Source organism: Microcebus murinus, chromosome 31 (assembly GCF_040939455.1).
Source record: "Microcebus murinus isolate Inina chromosome 31, M.murinus_Inina_mat1.0, whole genome shotgun sequence".
NCBI lineage: Eukaryota > Metazoa > Chordata > Mammalia > Primates > Cheirogaleidae > Microcebus > Microcebus murinus.
This window is the reverse complement of record NC_134134.1, coordinates 969,788-988,042: the sequence shown is the minus strand read 5'-3', so window position 1 is coordinate 988,042 and position 18,255 is coordinate 969,788. Positions and strand designations below refer to the sequence as shown.

The window sequence follows — 18,255 nt, the reverse complement described above, 5'->3', positions numbered from 1 at the left end:
AAGCAAAAGTTTATGTAGATTATTTTCAAAGAAAACATACCAGTTTACAACAGGAAACACCTAGAGTAACTCAGCATCACCAAAACATCATGTAAACACAAATGAAAACTATGATAAGGTATGACCTCACAAGTGCTAAAATGGCTAGTGTCCAAAACAAGAGACATAACAAGTGAGGACAAGAATGTGCAGGAAATCAATCCCTGTAGACTGTTATTGATTGTAAATGGATAGTGTCATCATAGAGATTTGTCAAAAAATGTAAATAATACAACTGCCTTATTATTCACCAATTCTACCTATGAGTATAACCACGTAAAATCAGTATCTCAAGAAGATTGTGCACCCCTATATATATCGCAGCATTATGCACATTTGCCAAGAAAATAAAAACAAACTAAATGCCTGCTTTGATTAATAGATTTAAAAATGCCTGTACAAACATACCATATACCATTACTAAGCCATGAAAATGATAAATATCCTGCCATTTCAACAACATGGATGGACATGGTAGGCATTATGCTAAGTAAAATCAGCCATTCCCAGAAAGATAAATACTGCTCTGGATAATTATTTTTAAAAAGATGAATTTACAAAAATAAAGAGTACAACAGTGGTTTCCAGGATATAGAGTCAGAAAAAATGAAGAGATGTTTAAGGGTAAAATCTTTTAGTTATAAGATGAATAGATCTTGGAGATCTATTGTATGGCAACATGATTAGAGTTATTAATAATGTATATGCTTAAAATTTGTTAAGACCATAGATCTCACTATTAATAAATATTCTCACTATAATTAAATGGTAAATATGTGAGATGATGGAACAGTTTATTACCTTAATTATATTGTTTTACTATTTATACACACATCAGATCACTACAGTGTGTACAATAAATATATACAGTTATATGATTATTATTTGTGGAAACTTCCACCCATTAAACACCCCACACACAGAAATGTATACACACATACACACATATGAATGACACAATTCTGATGCTACTAAACAGGGGGAAATTATGGAATATAAGTTATGAAAATATTGTGAATCAATTGGGAGCATAAGTATATTCATGTATATGAAGCACTGAATGAAACAGTATATTTAGGAATTCTATAAGGGAGCATGCAAAATAAACTATATTATAGTTTTGGTAGTTGGCTATAATAAAGTTGAAAATGTACTCTTATTTATACTAGAAAAAATTATTTAGAAGTGAAATAACATTAGAATTTTTAATTTTAGGCAGAGGTTATGCATTTGCACAAAATTAGTGAGCCTGACTTTCTGTAGAATTGTCTCTGAAAACTTAGAATTGGAAATCATGATGCATAAAATATGACTATCTGTCCCTAGTGTTTCTGGTATTACAGAAACAAATCTAGATATCTCCACAATTCCCCTTTACACATTTCAGAAATGAGGCATCAGAAGGAACTTAAAACATGGAGCTGGGGATGGAGGATCACACCTATAATCCCAGCAATTTGAGGCCAAGCAAGAAGGATCACTTGAGGCCAGGATCTTAATACCAGCCCTAGGAACATAAGGAGATTCCATTTTTACCAGAAAATAATAATAATAATAATAAATGGCTGGCCATGGTAGCTCATGCCCATAGTTATAGCTACTTGGAAGACAGAGGTTTTAGGATCCCTGGAGCCCAGATGTTTGAGTTTGCAGTGAGCTATGATCAGTCCCTGTACTCAAGCGATGGCAGGAGAGCAAAATCCTGTCAAAAGATGGTTCGATGTAGTGGTCTTCAAAATATGCACAGATAGTCCCATAACTCCTAAACAATAGAAATGCTGATAGATAATGGAGTCCCTTATAAGCCATGAAAAGAAGTTTGGTTCTCACTGACTTCTAAGAATGATCACTTCATGGGTAGAGTTCTTTGAGAGTTTAAGAGCCTGGGACAAAAGATGTCCTTCTGGAAAATAAAGAGCAACATACACAGGCTTTTAAAAATCATTTCTAACAGGGCAGAATATTCCAAGACATTTTTTAATATCTGCCTTCTTCCTTGACCTTTGACTCTCCAACATTCGTTAATCTGCTTCACTGAATCTCACCTACCTGGATATTTAGCTGTTGTTTCCTCTTTATTCATAATCCAGGGCTCTATCCTTTGCTCCAGGCATGTGATCAGCTCTGGCTTTGACTCAGCAAGACCTGTTTCATTAGAAAAGTTTTACATGACTCTAGTTGAAGACTTTCCAATTACTAATGCAGTACTATCCTTAGTAGAGAGAACATTAGAGAAGATTCTAGAAAATTCCTTTCCAACATATTGCTTTCTCACAGACCCTGTAGAATAATAAAAAATTGATCTAATTTATGACTAGAGCACCAATTCCCACTAGCACCAAATAAATAAGAGGTGGAAATTCTATTCCAAGGTGCAGACAACAATTATATACCCTGATTTCTAGAGTAACCACTAATCTAGTGTGAAATCCCAACAAAGGGAAAGGTTCAAGATAACATGAGACATCCAATGATTTTATTTTATGGACCAAAATCTTCAAATTTTCTTTAAAAGCATGGATATAAAATTCATTCATGATGCTTTCCACAGAGGTTGAACTAGTTTGCAGTCCCACCAGCAGTGTAGGAGCATTCCTCTCTCTCTGCATCCACACCAACATTTGCTGTTTGGGAACGTTTGGATTACATTGAGAACTTTTAAATAAGTAAATGTATATACACATACATACATACATACATAAATATGTTGAGAATGTAGAGAAATTGAAATGCTGCCATGTTATTCTGAACCTTGGATTCTAATATTATACAACATAGACATAGAACAGATCAAAAATTAAAAATACATTAAGAATAAAATGATTTGCATTTCCCTGATGATCAGAGATGTTGAGCATAGTGCAATAAGATATCATTTATTTCTAGTAAGAATGACCTTCCAGTAAAAAGTCCCCAAACAATAAATATTGGCATAGATGTGGAGAGATAGGAACACTTCTACACTGCTAGTGGGACTGCAAACTGGTTCAGCTTCTGTGGAAAGCAATATAGAGATACTTCAAAGTGATACACGTAGATCTACCATTTGATCCAGCAATTCCACTACTGGGCATCTACCCATAAGATCAAAAGTCACTTTATGAAAAAGACACCTGCACTCGAATGTTTATAGCAGCACAATTCACAATTGTGAAGCTATGGAAACAACCCAAGTGCCCATCAATTCATGAGTGGATTAATATAATGTGGTATATGTATACCATGGGATACTATTAAGCTTTAAGAAACAATGGTGATATAGCACCTCTCATATATTCCTGGATACAGCTGGAACCCATTCTACTAAGTGAAGTATCTCAAGAATGGAAAAACCAGCACCACATGTACTCACCAGCAAATTAGTATTAACGGATCAACACCTAAGGGGACACATATGAGTAACATTTATCAGGTGTCAGGAGGGTGGGAGGGAGGAGGAGGGGATGGGTGTATACAACCACAACGAATAAGATGTGCAATGTTTGGAGGATGGACATGCTTGAAACTCTTACTCAAGGGGGGAGGGGGGCATGGGCAATATAAGTAACCTTAAGACTTGTACCCCCATAATACACTAAAATAAAAATAAAATAAATAAAATTCATTCATGTAAAGTAGAAACCTTTAAGAAACTATCAATAAAAAAGTAATGGCCTTAATGTGGAATATGAATTCTGTATATAAGTGATCCTCACCAAGGGAGACCAGGTTTCCATAGTTCTCCAACATCACATTTCTATACAAATTCCGCTGAGCATTGTCAAGGCATGCCCACTCCTCTGGAGAGAATTCTACAGCCACATCCCTGAATGTCACCAGCTCCTATAAAAATACACATATTTCCCAAGTGGTCATAGAGAGAGTTCTTAATTTGACTGCAAGCAAAATGAGTTATGAGAACTGTTTCTGACATATGAGTGACTGCAATTATCCAATAAGATAATTTTTAGCACATTGATATTCTTGAACATATTCTCTTATCCGCTGGAATGAGGATCACAAAAGATGTATGAAAAAGTGTGCACATGATTATGCTTTGGATGATAAATCATTGAATACACAATTAAGGGCCTTACAACAGTAATATAAATTTATGGGTGTTATATTTACATCACATTGATAAATTGTGCATATTTCTCACATAGAGAAACATAGTGAGTTAGAAAGTATCACCTAATTTTTACGAGTACAATGAAGAACTAGAGATTTTGTTAAAATACATATTCTGATTCAGGAGATCTGGGGTGGGGTCTGAATCTCTGCATGGCACATGATATAACTGTTGATATCAATGCTTCTTGCCTAAGGAGAGTATGTTGTCAACATCCAGTAAAAGGTAGAATTTATCTCAGTTCATCAGAACAGAACACAGATGATAGCCCTCATTTTTCAAAGCAAGCTATAAGAAGAAAGGGGAGCTTCCAGATTAAATATGATCCTTCATGCACATCACTCAGTAAATCTCCATGAGACACTTAATGATAAAGAGAAAAAAAAAAAACAATTAACTTTATATGGGAACAATCTCTCAGAGAGCATCTTAAGCAAGTGAATGTAATTAATATCACTTTAATGGGACAAATTGTTGTTAGGCATCATTGCAAAGAGTAGAATACAAAATCACTGCTGGGATAGTAGTGGCCAACAATATGTAACCATGAAAATTCATCAGTTGTATGCAAATTTCAGATACAGATGTTTCCCATGTTTTGTTATCTTTAATAATGTATGTAAATACTTCAGCATCACACAGAGTAAGTCTTCTATTTTCCTTTTTTTCCATAATTTTCTGGTTATCCTACACAATCAATGCTATCCTCTTCCCAAATTCTAATGATATTTTATGTATAGCTGATAAAGCAACCAGATAAAACTTTGAGAGTACATGTTCCCCCTCTTCACTCAAATTCAAAGACTATATCCAATGCCCAACAGGAATTTCAGACATCCACACTATTCTATCTTGACCTGTCACAATGGGAACATTTTCATATTACATATCATACAGTTCTTATAAAATCAGGTTATTGTATTAGGAAGCTTCTGGACGAGAATGTAGAGCAGGCTCTGTTATATAGGAAGGAAGGATTTTCCAGAGCTTGTTGACAATCATAAGAAGAAAGAAAAAAAAATGTACTTACAAACTTCTTAGGCATACACAACAAAAGTAAAAAATTAAAGGTTTACAAGTTCAAAAAACTGAAGTTCTACATGACTTTCTAGGAGAAACAGTGGACACAACCTCTAATCTGGGACACACTTACGTGAAAACCAGCCATTTCTTCTTCTTCTTCTCCTACTCTGAAATTTCTTTTCAGCTGAGATTTTGTAAAACAATTAGAATTAAATGTTGAGACTGCACTTAAAGGAGTGAGCACAATTTCATCCCTTGTTTCCACCACATTGACAAGCAGGAGGAACATAAAATGCAGAAGGGCTACACTCAATTACTCTTGCTCACAGTAAAGAGTCAGCTATGATCAGCTCATTCATGGAGACCAAAATGTGAGGTTCTCCTGTTTTTTATTCTGGTTACCTTCCCCGGCTACAGGTGCCAGGAGTTTCTGCTACAGGAATGGGAATCTGACCACAGTGATCTGCCTCTAACAAGCCCAAGAGAGCAGAACCTGTGACTTTCCTCTACAACAAAGGCTAAACCCAATTCTCATGAATATATGCAGGAATCCTAATGCTTGACCCTGTTATCAAATTAGAATTAGTTGGGGCACAATTAAAACCACATGGATGTTCCCATCAAGCCCAAAAGGCAGGTGATGGTGTTTCTTCAATCTAGCCAGGTTATCCTAAATGAAAGCCTAGCTGAAAGGTAATTACCTTAAATTTGTGTCTGAAACATCAATGTAAATATAAATCATGTGGTACTGTAGGCCTCACTCTAAGAATTGTGGTCTGCTGGTGTGGAAGGGGCACATTAATTGGGTTCTTAACCATGTCCCTTTTAGTGCTGATGTTCCTCAACATAGATCCATGATTGGTAGCACTCAGTAGAGACAGCAAGCACAGCATGCATACTGCCTTTTGCCCAACACTCATCACAGCATATACTTAATATGCATATGAAGAGCAGCATAATGCAATGTCTACTGAGCATGTCCTATGTGCTCAGAAGTATGCTTTGTTGCACTGTGAAGAAGCCTTTACATTGTGTGATTTAATCCTTATTATGCCAGAAAAGGTGAGTAATAAGTGTTCAATAATTTACAGAAAAATTTAGATGTGGTTACAGACTTTCTTTTCTTCTCATGCAACTATAATATGACACTGCACAAGATCTAGAAAATTCTTTACACTCACCCCAAATAGGTCCTTTCAAAATCAAATTACAAGTCCATGTTGATCTCTTACATGGCAGCATATTTCTCCCCGGAGATTTTGATCCATCCTCAGTCCAAAGCATGTCCCTGTCTTGCAAATTCCAGGTTGAGGCCAGGTTTAGTTTGGATCAAATTTGTGTATTCTTCACTTTTACAGAGAGGGAAGGAAAACAGGAAGAGAAATTCCTCTTTGGAAGCTGCTCTAATGCATCCTGAGGAAACTCAGACCTTGGATTCAGAGTTCAGAGCTGCAGATTTAGGTCTCTTGAGAGGCATGAATTCAGTAGGGCTCACTGTCCATTTCCTTGCATTTGGGCAAGAATTGAAGGCAGAAGGGGAGTTTATGTGTCCAATTCAGTGCGCATAATATTGTTTCCATTTGTGTTTGAGGCCGATGGTATCTGAATCCATATAAGTTCTAAAGATGTGAGATGCATTTACAGAAAGGATAGAACTACTAATTATTATCCTATGGGAGTGTATTCACAGGAATCTGGTCTAACTATACTCCAGAGGGACAGTAGACACCAAAGAGGTCTAGAGAACTCACTGTGTTCAGATGTGGGGACAGTGAAGCTCTCTGCTTCAGACTTGCTGGTTACAGACTGGAAGCTCAAGAAGGAATCTAGTGTTCAAAGCCCTTCTAATTTAGAAATGGCGGGCACATTATATGTTTATGTTGCAGTTTTAATTCTGGAAAGTGTTCAGGAAGTATTAATAGTAAAGAGTATCAAACTAAGAAAACCACTCCACAAAGGTAAAAGAGAATTAAAAGAAACCCTTTTATTACTCAAATCACAATGTGATGTGCACAGTGCCAATACACTGAGAGATTGCAAAGGGACACATAAAGTCGTTCCTGTACATGACTAAGCATATCCTAACTTTTACATAAATGTTATCTAGATGAATAATAATTAGCTTTGAAGGAAGAAGTCTAGACAGCCCTATTTGTCCTAAACAGTGCACCATAAACTTACTGGGTAATTAGTGAGACTCTCTTTTTTTGATAATTGTTTAAATTCCAATAAAAAACAAGCTTCTGAAGTTAATACAGGAGGAGATAATTTTGCAACTTAAAGGCAGGTGCTCACTGAACTTTGGATCCCATCTTCAGATGGAAATTGTGGGATTGGGAGCTATTTTCCTTGATAACTGAAATTTCTTTCGAATAAGCTGAATCAATTACACCTAAATGCATTAATACTCCTTTTCATATAACAAAAATATGAACAAATTATTAATATTAATGTGCCTGTTGGACCAGGACAAATAATGGCAAATTCTTAAAAGTTTTTTCAGCAGCCAGGTGATCCCCTTCCTCCATAAGGTGCCATTGGGCTGTGGTGGTGCGGAGCTGGTGCTGGGCTGCCTGGCTGAGCACAGCCACAGCATTGGTGGCTCAGCAGCCATGGCAGCGGTGGCACCATGCACTTTAATTTTTCTGGGCATAAAGCCGCTGGCATTTAGATTTAACATTATTAAAATCCAATATACGTAAAACCATATTTCTTAAATTAGGAGGACTAACCATTTCTTGCACCATATGTTTCTTACAATCTAGCAATAAAATCTACATGAGTTTCATTAACATTTTGTTTAACATTTATATAGGAAGCTACAGTCTAAGAGAAGCTATCTCTTTCCATTCCTTAATACAGCACTGTTGAATTTGAGAAATAGCTTGATCATCATATTTTAGTTAAGCATTAATATCAAACCAAATTTCCTGTCCCATCATTTGTGCCATCGATTTTTACTGGTGGGTCTGTGGACTCATTTAGCTAGGGTTTCTGACACATCTAATCCCTGCACTAAGTGGTGAACTTTAAAAGTTTACACGGAGATATAACGGTTCACTCAAGAGATTTCCAAACCCAAGGAATTAATCTTTCCATTTGAGCCAATTCTTTAAACGAGTTATTGGTGTAAAGAGAGTTTGTGCTGACCAGGTGCAGTGGCTCACACCTGTAATCCTAGCACTCTGGGAAGCTAAGGCAGGAGGATCACACAATGTCAGGAGTTTGAAACCAGCCTGAGCAAGAGCAAGACTGTGTCTGTACTAAAAATAGAAAGAAATTAATCAGCCAAATAAAAATATATAGATAAATCAGCAGGGCATTGTGGCATATGGTTGTAACCCCAGCTACTAGGGAAGCTGAGGCAGAAGGATTGCTTGAGCCCAAGAGTTTGAGGTTGCTGTGAGCTAGACTGATGCCATGGCACTCTAGCCTGGGCAACAGAGTGAGAGTGCTGTTTTTGTCATTCCACCTGTCATTCATAAACAAGGGAACTCTGATATTTACCAATAGATTAATAATGCAGCACAGAACCTGAAAGGGGCTTTAACAATTTTATTTGAAGCTAAAGACAGCTGGACTTCCTGGTGCTGATGATTATGTTATGAAAGAGACTAAAGATGTATGTGGTGCTCACCGTCTCCCCTCTGGCCACTGTGGACATAGAAAGCAGGATTGCATCCAAAATCACTAATGAAATTTTCAATCAAAAAGCAGCTATGATCCATGAGATTCCTCTAGAGAGAATGACCGAATCGTTTGTCAAAGTTAGATGACTAAAAATGAAAACTGTGCACTGTGTACTGCACCCACTAAAATAAAGGAAGATAAAGTCTTGTAAATAAATTCTCTAGATTGAAATATCAGATAAATAGTATTCCAAATATTTTAAATACACAGAAATAATTCTATTATATTCTAACCCTGAGAATACACACTCATAAGTAGATTCTAGATGGATGCATAGGTTGTACTATAAGTACTTTATAGAAAATTAAATTCAAACTTCTTTATTTACCCAAACTCTCTATTAAGAGATTGCCAGATTCTCATGTTTCTTTATATAGTACTTACTGTATGCATCACACACTTATTTATGCTTTACTTATTGAAATTATTTTCATATTTATGGCATTATATGTTAGGATCTAATAACAGTTTGCTTTTACAAAGCAAACAATACTGAGTTCTTGATTTAATCCTCTGGCATTCAGAATTGTATATCTGTCTTTGTTCTTAAGGCTCTTACTTTAAGCTTAGGATTCTGAATCTCTCTAATCTTAATTAAGTAATCAGAATACTGCATGTATAGCCAATAAATTCCCTCAAATTCTATAGTTAAATGATTTTCACCAAATTAAATTAATTCTACAATTCTCATCAGAACCTTTAAAGTATTATGTGAACTCTCAGCAGGTGAGTACAACAGTGAGAATATTGTAGCCCAAGTGCAGGCAGAAAAAAGAATGGCATAGATACATTCGTAGAAGGGAATAAAGATAAAAAGAGACCAAAAAAAAACACAAAACACTGGAAATAATTACGAAATGAAAGAAGCTGAATTCCCACTGATAAATTCTGAGAGTTGTTTGTTCTGCAGGTCTCATCACTCCACATGAAAATCAGTGACATTTTTCACCCTGGACATTTCAATCTCTTACTTGGAGCCACAATTAAATTTTATAAAAATCATTCTTATAGCCGGGCGCGGTGACTCACCCCTGTAATCCTAGCACTCTGGGAGGCCGAGGCGGGCGGATTGCTCAAGGTCAGGAGTTCAAAACCAGCCTGAGCGAGACCCCGTCTCTACCATAAAAAAAAAATAGAAAGAAAATTATTTGGCCAACTAATATATAATATAAAAAAAAAATCAGCCGGGCATGGTGCCGCGTGCCTGTAGTCCCAGCTACTGGGGAGGCTGAGGCAGAGGATTGCTTGAGCCCAGGAGTTTGAGGTTGCTGTGAGCTAGGCTGACGCCATGGCACTCACTCTAGCCTGGGCAAGAAAGCGAGACTCTGTCTCAAAAAAAAAAAAAAATCATTCTTATAATTGCAGAGTAGGTCATATATACAATAAATACAAACTTTCAATTAATAAAATAATATATTAAGCCTAGCATGAGTAATAACCGTGTAAGAACAGAAGATAGGCATGGGCAGGTTCTGAATTAGAGACTTTAGAATTTTAAACAAATTCATTCAACATAAAGAAAAAAAAATTGCTATCAGAATCTGTGGAGTTTCTAGTTTGCTAGTATATTCTGAACAATTATGAAATTAACTATTTTTTTCAATATTTCTACTTTTCTTTTCAAAATAAGTATACATCCATATTCACACAAACATAATTACTTACTCTATAAATCTACTGCAACCAAAGTTCATCTTATATGTGATGTATTTGTATATTTGATTCAGTATAAATAAAAAAGTGTGTTTATTTCTGTTTAACTGGCCAGACGGGTGGCACGTTGAAAGAAAAACGTAGCATAAAATGTAACAAATACTCATTCAGCGTTCAGAAATATATGGCTTTTCATTACGTGGACAAACTTTATTATAAGCATTACAGTGACAATGAATTATAAAAATAATAAAAAATAAAACTTGTGGGAACATTATTCTTCAAAGAATTAGAAATTGGAAGCCACTGAAAAAAAGATCACAAATGATTTAATTTTACTGTGTAACACAATAGTACATTTTTACAATCCATTGCCTCCAACTTTCAGTAACATGGAATAGGTTAATGTTGGTAACAAACTAACAGTTCATTCAATCTACAACACGTTTGACACAACAAAAACCTTTCTTAATTTAATAAAACAAATTAGGTTTACATGTAATCTAAAAATATTTAAAAATTCACTGTTTCATTATTCGAATGCACAATTAGTAAAACAAATTATTTGTAATATTGTCATTGTTTTATTCTGATTTTAATGAGAAGGATATTAATCTGTATACCTACATCATATATCACTTGAAATACTGTTTGTTAGAAGTCTACCACACAGCACCTCTCCATTTCATACATCTTACATTTCAGTGATTTTAGTTTTCTATGGAAAAGTAGATGAATGATATGTACTTAATACACAAAGACTTCTAATAACTGTTACGCAGCTATCATTAACCATAGACATTCACATACACACTAAAAATGAAGCATAGCATCTACTGTTTTTAAAGTTGAATAACATCAGTATTTCCTTGTCAAAGGTTGCAAAAAAATTATACTTTATTGCATTTGCATCCCACCCTGATGAGAAAGTATATTTTACACATCATTATAATTTTCAAAAAATCTCTCGTTTTTAAAACTGATATAAAAATAATTTATCTAACTATTTTAACAGAGTTATTCTCTATACTCAACAACCTGGTTTAAAGAAATGTTTAAATGTGTTAGTGCCTCAGCACATTTTCCTGTGAGTCCTCTGATATCTGTTTAGACTTAATATTGATTATGTGTGTTCTGAAATTTATTATATCTGTAAAGGAGTTTTAAGTATCAGTTCTTTGTTGTTCTCTAAGGCATACCTTTTTCTTAAATATTTGTTCACATTCATTATATTTGTAAGGTTTCTATCTATGAAAATTTTTGTGATGTTGAGCAATGTTTCAGAAAATATTGGAGAATTAATTTCAGTGAAAGTTCTCCCATGTCCAATAAAATCTCTGTCATAACTCAAGATATTGTCAGCACTCTACATTATTATTGTTTACATAAGTATAAGTACTGTTGTGAATTTTAAAGCTAATATTTTGGGAAAGTACTTCCAAAGTCATTGCATTTATCTCACTTATATCTAGTATGATTTCTTTGATGATGAGTAAGATTGGAGCAGTTATTAAAGACTGTCACAATTTTCATTTATAAAATTTTTTCTGTTATGAACTCTTTCATATAGATTAAGGTGTGAGCACTGGATAAAAGCTTTGCCACAATCCTCAAATTTGTAGGGCTTCTCTCCATTATGATTTCTTTTATGAAGAGTAAGGGTTGAGCACCGGGTAAAGGCTTTGCCACATTCCTCACATTTGTAGGGTTTCTCTCCTGTATGAATTCGTTTATGTCGATTGACATGTCCAATCTTGTTAAAGGCTTTCCCACATTCTTCACATTTGTAGGGTTTCTCTCCACTATGAATTCTTTTATGTTCAGTAAGGTGTGTGCTCTGGGTAAAGGCTTTGCCACATTCTTCACATTTGTAGGGGTTCTCTTCACTATGAATTCTTTTATGTTCAGTAAGGTGTGTGCTCTGGGTAAAGGCTTTGCCACATTCTTCACATTTGTAGGGGTTCTCTTCACTATGAATTCTTTTATGTTCAGTAAGGTGTGTGCTCTGGGTAAAGGCTTTGCCACATTCTTCACATATGTAGGGGTTCTCTTCACTATGAATTCTTTTATGTTGTGTAAGTTCTCTGCACCGGGTAAAGGCTTTGCCACATTCCTCACATTTGTAGGGTTTCTCTCCACTATGAATTCGTTTATGTCGATTGAGGTCTCCATTCTTGATAAAGGCTTTGCCACATTCTTCACATTGGAATGGTTTCTCTCCACTATGAATCCTTTTATGTTCAGTAAGGTGTGTGCTGTGGGTAAAGGCTTTGCCACATTCTTCACATTTGTGGGGTTTCTCTCCACTATGAATTCTGTTATGTAGAGTAAGGGTTGAGCACCAGGTAAAGGCTTTGCTACATTCCTCAATTTTGTAGGGTTTCTCTCCTGTGTGAATTCGTTTATGTCGATGGACATGTCCAATCTTGTTAAAGGCTTTGCCACATTCTTCACATTTGTAGGGTTTCTCTCCACTATGAATTCTTTTATGTACAATAAGGGTTGAGCACCGGGTAAAGGCTTTGCTACATTCTTCACATTTGTAGGGTTTCTCTCCTGTATGAATTCGTTTATGTCGATGGACATGTCCAATCTTGTTAAAGGCTTTGCCACATTCTTCACATTTGTAGGGTTTCTCTCCACTATGAATTCTTTTGTGTTGAGTAAGATATGTGCTCTGGGTAAAGGCCTTGCCACATTCTTCACATTTGTAGGGTTTCTCTCCACTATGAATTCTTTTATGTTGTGTAAGTTTTGTGCACTGGGTAAAGGCCTTGCCACATTCTTCACATTTGTATGGTTTCTCTCCAGTATGAATTATTTTATGTCGAGTTAGGGTTGAGCACCAGGTAAAGGCTTTGCCACATTCTTCACATTTGTAGGGTTTGTCTCCTGTATGAATTCGTTTATGTCGATTGAGGTCTCCAATCTTGATAAAGCCTTTGCCACATTCTTCACATTTGTAGGGTTTCTCTCCACTATGAATTCTTTTATGTTGAGTAAGGTGTGTGCTCTGGGTAAAGGCTTTGCCACATTCTTCACATTTGTATGTTTTCTCTCCATTATGAATTCTTTTATGTTGAGTAACGATTGAGCAATGGGTAAAAGCTTTGCTACATTCTTCACATTTGTAGGGTTTCTCTCCTGTGTGAATTCTCCTATGTATAGTGAGATTTGTGTAGCAGTTAAAGGGTTTTCCACATTCTTCACACTTGCTGGGTTTGTCTATAGTGTGAAATTTCCTATGTCCAAGAACTTTTGAGCTGTGCATAAAAGGTTTGCCACATTCATTATGTTTGAAACTTTTCTCTCCAGTATGTCTTATCTTAGATTTATTTAGATTTGAGGACTTGCTAAACATTTTTATACATTTATAACCTTTCAAGATTTTCCTATTGTTACCTGACAAACATTGGATAAGACCATCATAACCTACTTTCTGCCTCTTACACTCATCAACACACTCCCAGTCTTTTCTTAAAAGTACATTTTCCTGGTCAGAGCTTCCGTATAGTCTTATTATTGATATCTGGACTGAATGTTTTATGCCCTGCTCTGGCATTGGGTCTTCACTGCAATGGGAAGAGAGTTCTGAAAGAAATGAAAATAACAAAGTATCTCACTAGTTATACTTATGTAAATATACTTCATAATTTTAATATACAAAACTATAACAAGCACATTAGCAAGAAAGTGCAATAGAATACCATAGTCTTACTTCCATCATAGATGTATGGCATTCAAAATATATTTGCAAACATGATTCATTGAGAAATCATAAGTGGTAATATTTCATGGCACCCCAGGTGAGTATGACACCAAGAACCATATGGAAGGGGAGGAACATTTGTTATATTTACCCAGCAAAACTCTTCCTCCCCACTGATACAGAGTTCTCACTTTAGCAGTAAAATTCCATTTCCTGGATTCCCTTTCAAAAGAGACTCAAACCAATGGCACATGTGTCCATACATCTGGTTTTTGATGGCCTTTGAATGTCTGGTTTCTATCTTCCAAGACAATTACATAACATTCTGGGAAAGATATGCACATATCAAAAATAAAATTCTGCAGTATTATATTGATGGTGCAAAAACATTTAATTATGCTATCAAATTTGAAAGACAAAGTAAAAATGATCATTCCCACATGTTAATTGACATAATGTAAAGAGACATAATTACTGACATCTATATCATGAAGTTGAGGGCAGATATAAATAATATGAATTTTTATGTACAATTGAAGTTAAGTAGTCACGAGTTTAACATAAGTTGCAACTTCAAAAATTTTAGGTAATTCTCACAGTGAACACCAGAAAAATGTTTAAAGCAATACACAAATGAAGGTGGCCACAGAAGCAAAATATATCACTAAAAATCAGTGAGGTGGAATGAGGAGAAAAGGAGTGGAAAGAAAGACTAAATAGTGACAAAAGTTAAATAAACAATTAATATTAGGGCAATTTTGAATCCGTCCCTTTTAGACAATTATGCAAATATTTATGTACTAGTATTTCTACTCAGAAGACACAGTTAAATAAAGAAATTAAAAATCCAACTCTATTCTCTCTAAAGAAACTTGACTTCATACCTGGTGAAAGCAATAGACAAAAAGTGACAGGAAATAACAAGACATACCATGAAAATGCTCAGCATAGAAGAGCAGTGGAGTTCAAAATTATATTAGGCACATGACTTTTGAAGTGCAAAATGTTATAGTTTATAAAATATACTTTAAGTCAAAACTGCCACACGAGATAAACAAGGACATTTAATATAAAAAGAGGTCATTCATTGAGAACCCTTTAAATATAATAGCTATATCTGATATCTATCTATTTCTCGCATAAATGTTCTCAAATATATAATAAGCATTGACACAATTGAAGGAAGAAATGGACATAAAAATAATAGGATAGCATGGTATTCCACTTTAAATACTAATAAAGACAGTCAAATTACTAGTAAGAAAACAGGAGATTTGAAAACACTAGAGAGCAACAAGACCTCAGACATATACAGAGAACACTCTGCTAAATAATAACAGAATATACAATATTCTTGATAGCTCATAAAAATTCTTCCTACAAAATCTACCTGTTCAGACACAAAACATGTCTTAACCAATTTTTGAAAATTGAAATTTTACACAATTTCTGATCAGAATGAAATGAAACTGTAGATAAGTGACACAAAAAACACAGAGAAGTTCAAAAGCATAGGAAAATAAACAACACACTCTTGAACACTTTCTTGTTCAAGGGAAGAAGACCTAATGTTGTGAAGATGTCCAAAGTGATCTACTGATTAAATACAATTCCTTTCAAATTCTCAATTTCATTTTTTCAAAAATAGAAATAGCAAACCCAAAATAATATGAAATCTCAAGAGACCACAAAGATGTGAACAATCACCAAAAAGAGAAGCAATGCTATAGGTACCACACTTACCCATTTTAAAACATTAAAAATGTATACTTTGGAGTACTATTCAGGTATAAGAAACAACACTAATATAGCACCTCTTGTAATATCCTGGATAGAACTGAACCCCATTATCCTAAGTATTCCAAGAATGGAAAAATAAGCACCACATGTACTCACCAGCAAATTGGTTTCACTGATCAACACCTAAGTGGACATATAGGAATAACATTTATTGGGTGTTGGGCACGTAGGAGGGGGAGGAGGGGATGGGTATATACAAACATAATGAGTTTGATGTGCACCATCTGGGCATGGACACACTTAAAACTCTGACTCCGGGGTGAAGGCAACACACATAACCTAAACATTTCTACCCCCATGATATGCTGAAATAAAAATAGAAAAATAAAAAAAATGATACAGTAGTCAAAGAAGTTATCTAATGGCAGAGACACCTGGACCAATGAATGAGAAAGAAACACAAATAAGCTCTTGCATATATTGTAAAATAAAGAGTTATATTCATATGCATATTTATTTCACCATAATTCACAAAAGTCAGTGGATGATAGCAACACAAACTGCCTTTGCCAAATGAACAGATAAATACTATTTGAAATGTAGAAATAATGGATTATTTCTCAGCTTAAGAAAAAACAGATTCTCTAATAACATCCACAATATAGATAAACCTCGATGACAATATGCTTAATGAAACCTCAGTCACAATAAGACAGATGTATTTTGATTGTATGCGTAGGATATTTCTAAGCTGTTACACTCCTAGGAACAGAAAACATAATGCTTTTTGTCAGCAGTTAGGCAATGGGCAAAACAGGTAGTTTTCTCATGTGTACTGAAATTCACCTTTACTTAGTACATACATTCCAGACAATATAGTACATGATGATGTAAATATAGCTCACATGACTGATGTTAACAACTAAAAGTAATTAAGATTTCAATTTTTGTGATTTTATAATAATTAAAATAAAAAGAATATCTTAAAGAGATACAGAGATGAACTTTTCAAAACTTTCTTACATATTACAAAATTGTTTTTTTAATTTCAAAATATTATGGGAGTAAATCATTTAGAATATGTATATTGCTTTTGCATCGACTGATCAGAGCTACAACTGTGCCCATCCACAGATCGTGTTCACCACACTCATTAGGAGTGGATTTTCCCAACACCTTCTCCCCCTTTCAACAGCCCAATACCCACTGAAATTTACTTCCATTTGTTCACATATGTGTTGATCGATTGGTAACAATTTGATAGGGACTATTTGTGGTGCTTGTTTTTCCATTCTTGTGATAGTTTACTTTAAAGAAAGGCCTCCAGCACAATCAAGGATAATATAAAAGGGTGTCATTTAGCCACTGAATTTGAGGCTCAGTAGTACTCCATGGTATACATATATCACATTTTATATTTATTTATAGATATATTTATATTAATGTATTTATAAGTACCAAGGATGTTTCTACCTCTTTGCAATTGTAAATTTTGATGTTATAAACATTCAAGTGCAGATGTATTTATTATAGGATGACGTTTTTACATTGGTTAGATACCAAGTAGTGGGATTTCTGGATCAAATGGATGTTCTAAATTTAGTATTTTCCTGTGTCTCCATATAACTTTCCAGAGAGATTGTACCAGGTTGCAGTCTTGCTAGTAGTACATAAGTGTTCCTAACTCTCTACATCCACACCTACACTTATTTTCAGCTTATTGATAAAAGCCATTTTCACTGGAGTTAAGGGATATCTCAGTTTGGTTTTCATTTGCATTTCCTTGATGAATAGAGATGTACACACATTTTTCATATGCTTCTTGGCCATAGTACATGTCCTTTTTAAAACTTTCTGTTCATGTATTGGCATGCATTTAATCAGGTTGTTTGATTTTATCTTACTGAGTTCCTGGACTTATGTATAAATTCTAGCTATTAGCAATATATTGAATATATACCATGCAAATATTTTCTCCCATTCTCTAGGTTGTTTGTTTGCTCTAGTTATACTTTTAATGGCTGTGTAGAAACTTTTTAGTATGATGACGCCTGATTTATTTATTTTTGTTGGTGGGGTGATTGATTTGGGGGTAGTCTTCCTAAATTTTTTGTCTAGGCTGAAGTATGTAAGAGCATTTTCAACATTTTCTTCTAAAATTCTATGGTTTTATGCCATAGGATAAAGTCTTTCATCCATTGTGAATTGATTTTTGTGAGAGATGATAGGTGTGGATCCTGCTTCATTCTTCTACGTGTGGCTATCCAAATTTCACTGGACCATTTATTCA

General features: G+C 34.8%; 1 protein-coding gene across 1 annotated transcript in view; it reads right to left on the bottom strand.

The window, feature by feature from the left end:
• The window catches only part of LOC142865674 (uncharacterized), a 144,349-nt gene that overhangs the window by 101,530 nt on the left and 24,564 nt on the right, over nucleotides 1-18,255 (bottom strand). The window contains 1 exon segment of the mRNA XM_075998856.1: nucleotides 13,101-13,571. Within this exon segment, the coding sequence (XP_075854971.1) occupies nucleotides 13,101-13,571 (471 nt within the window).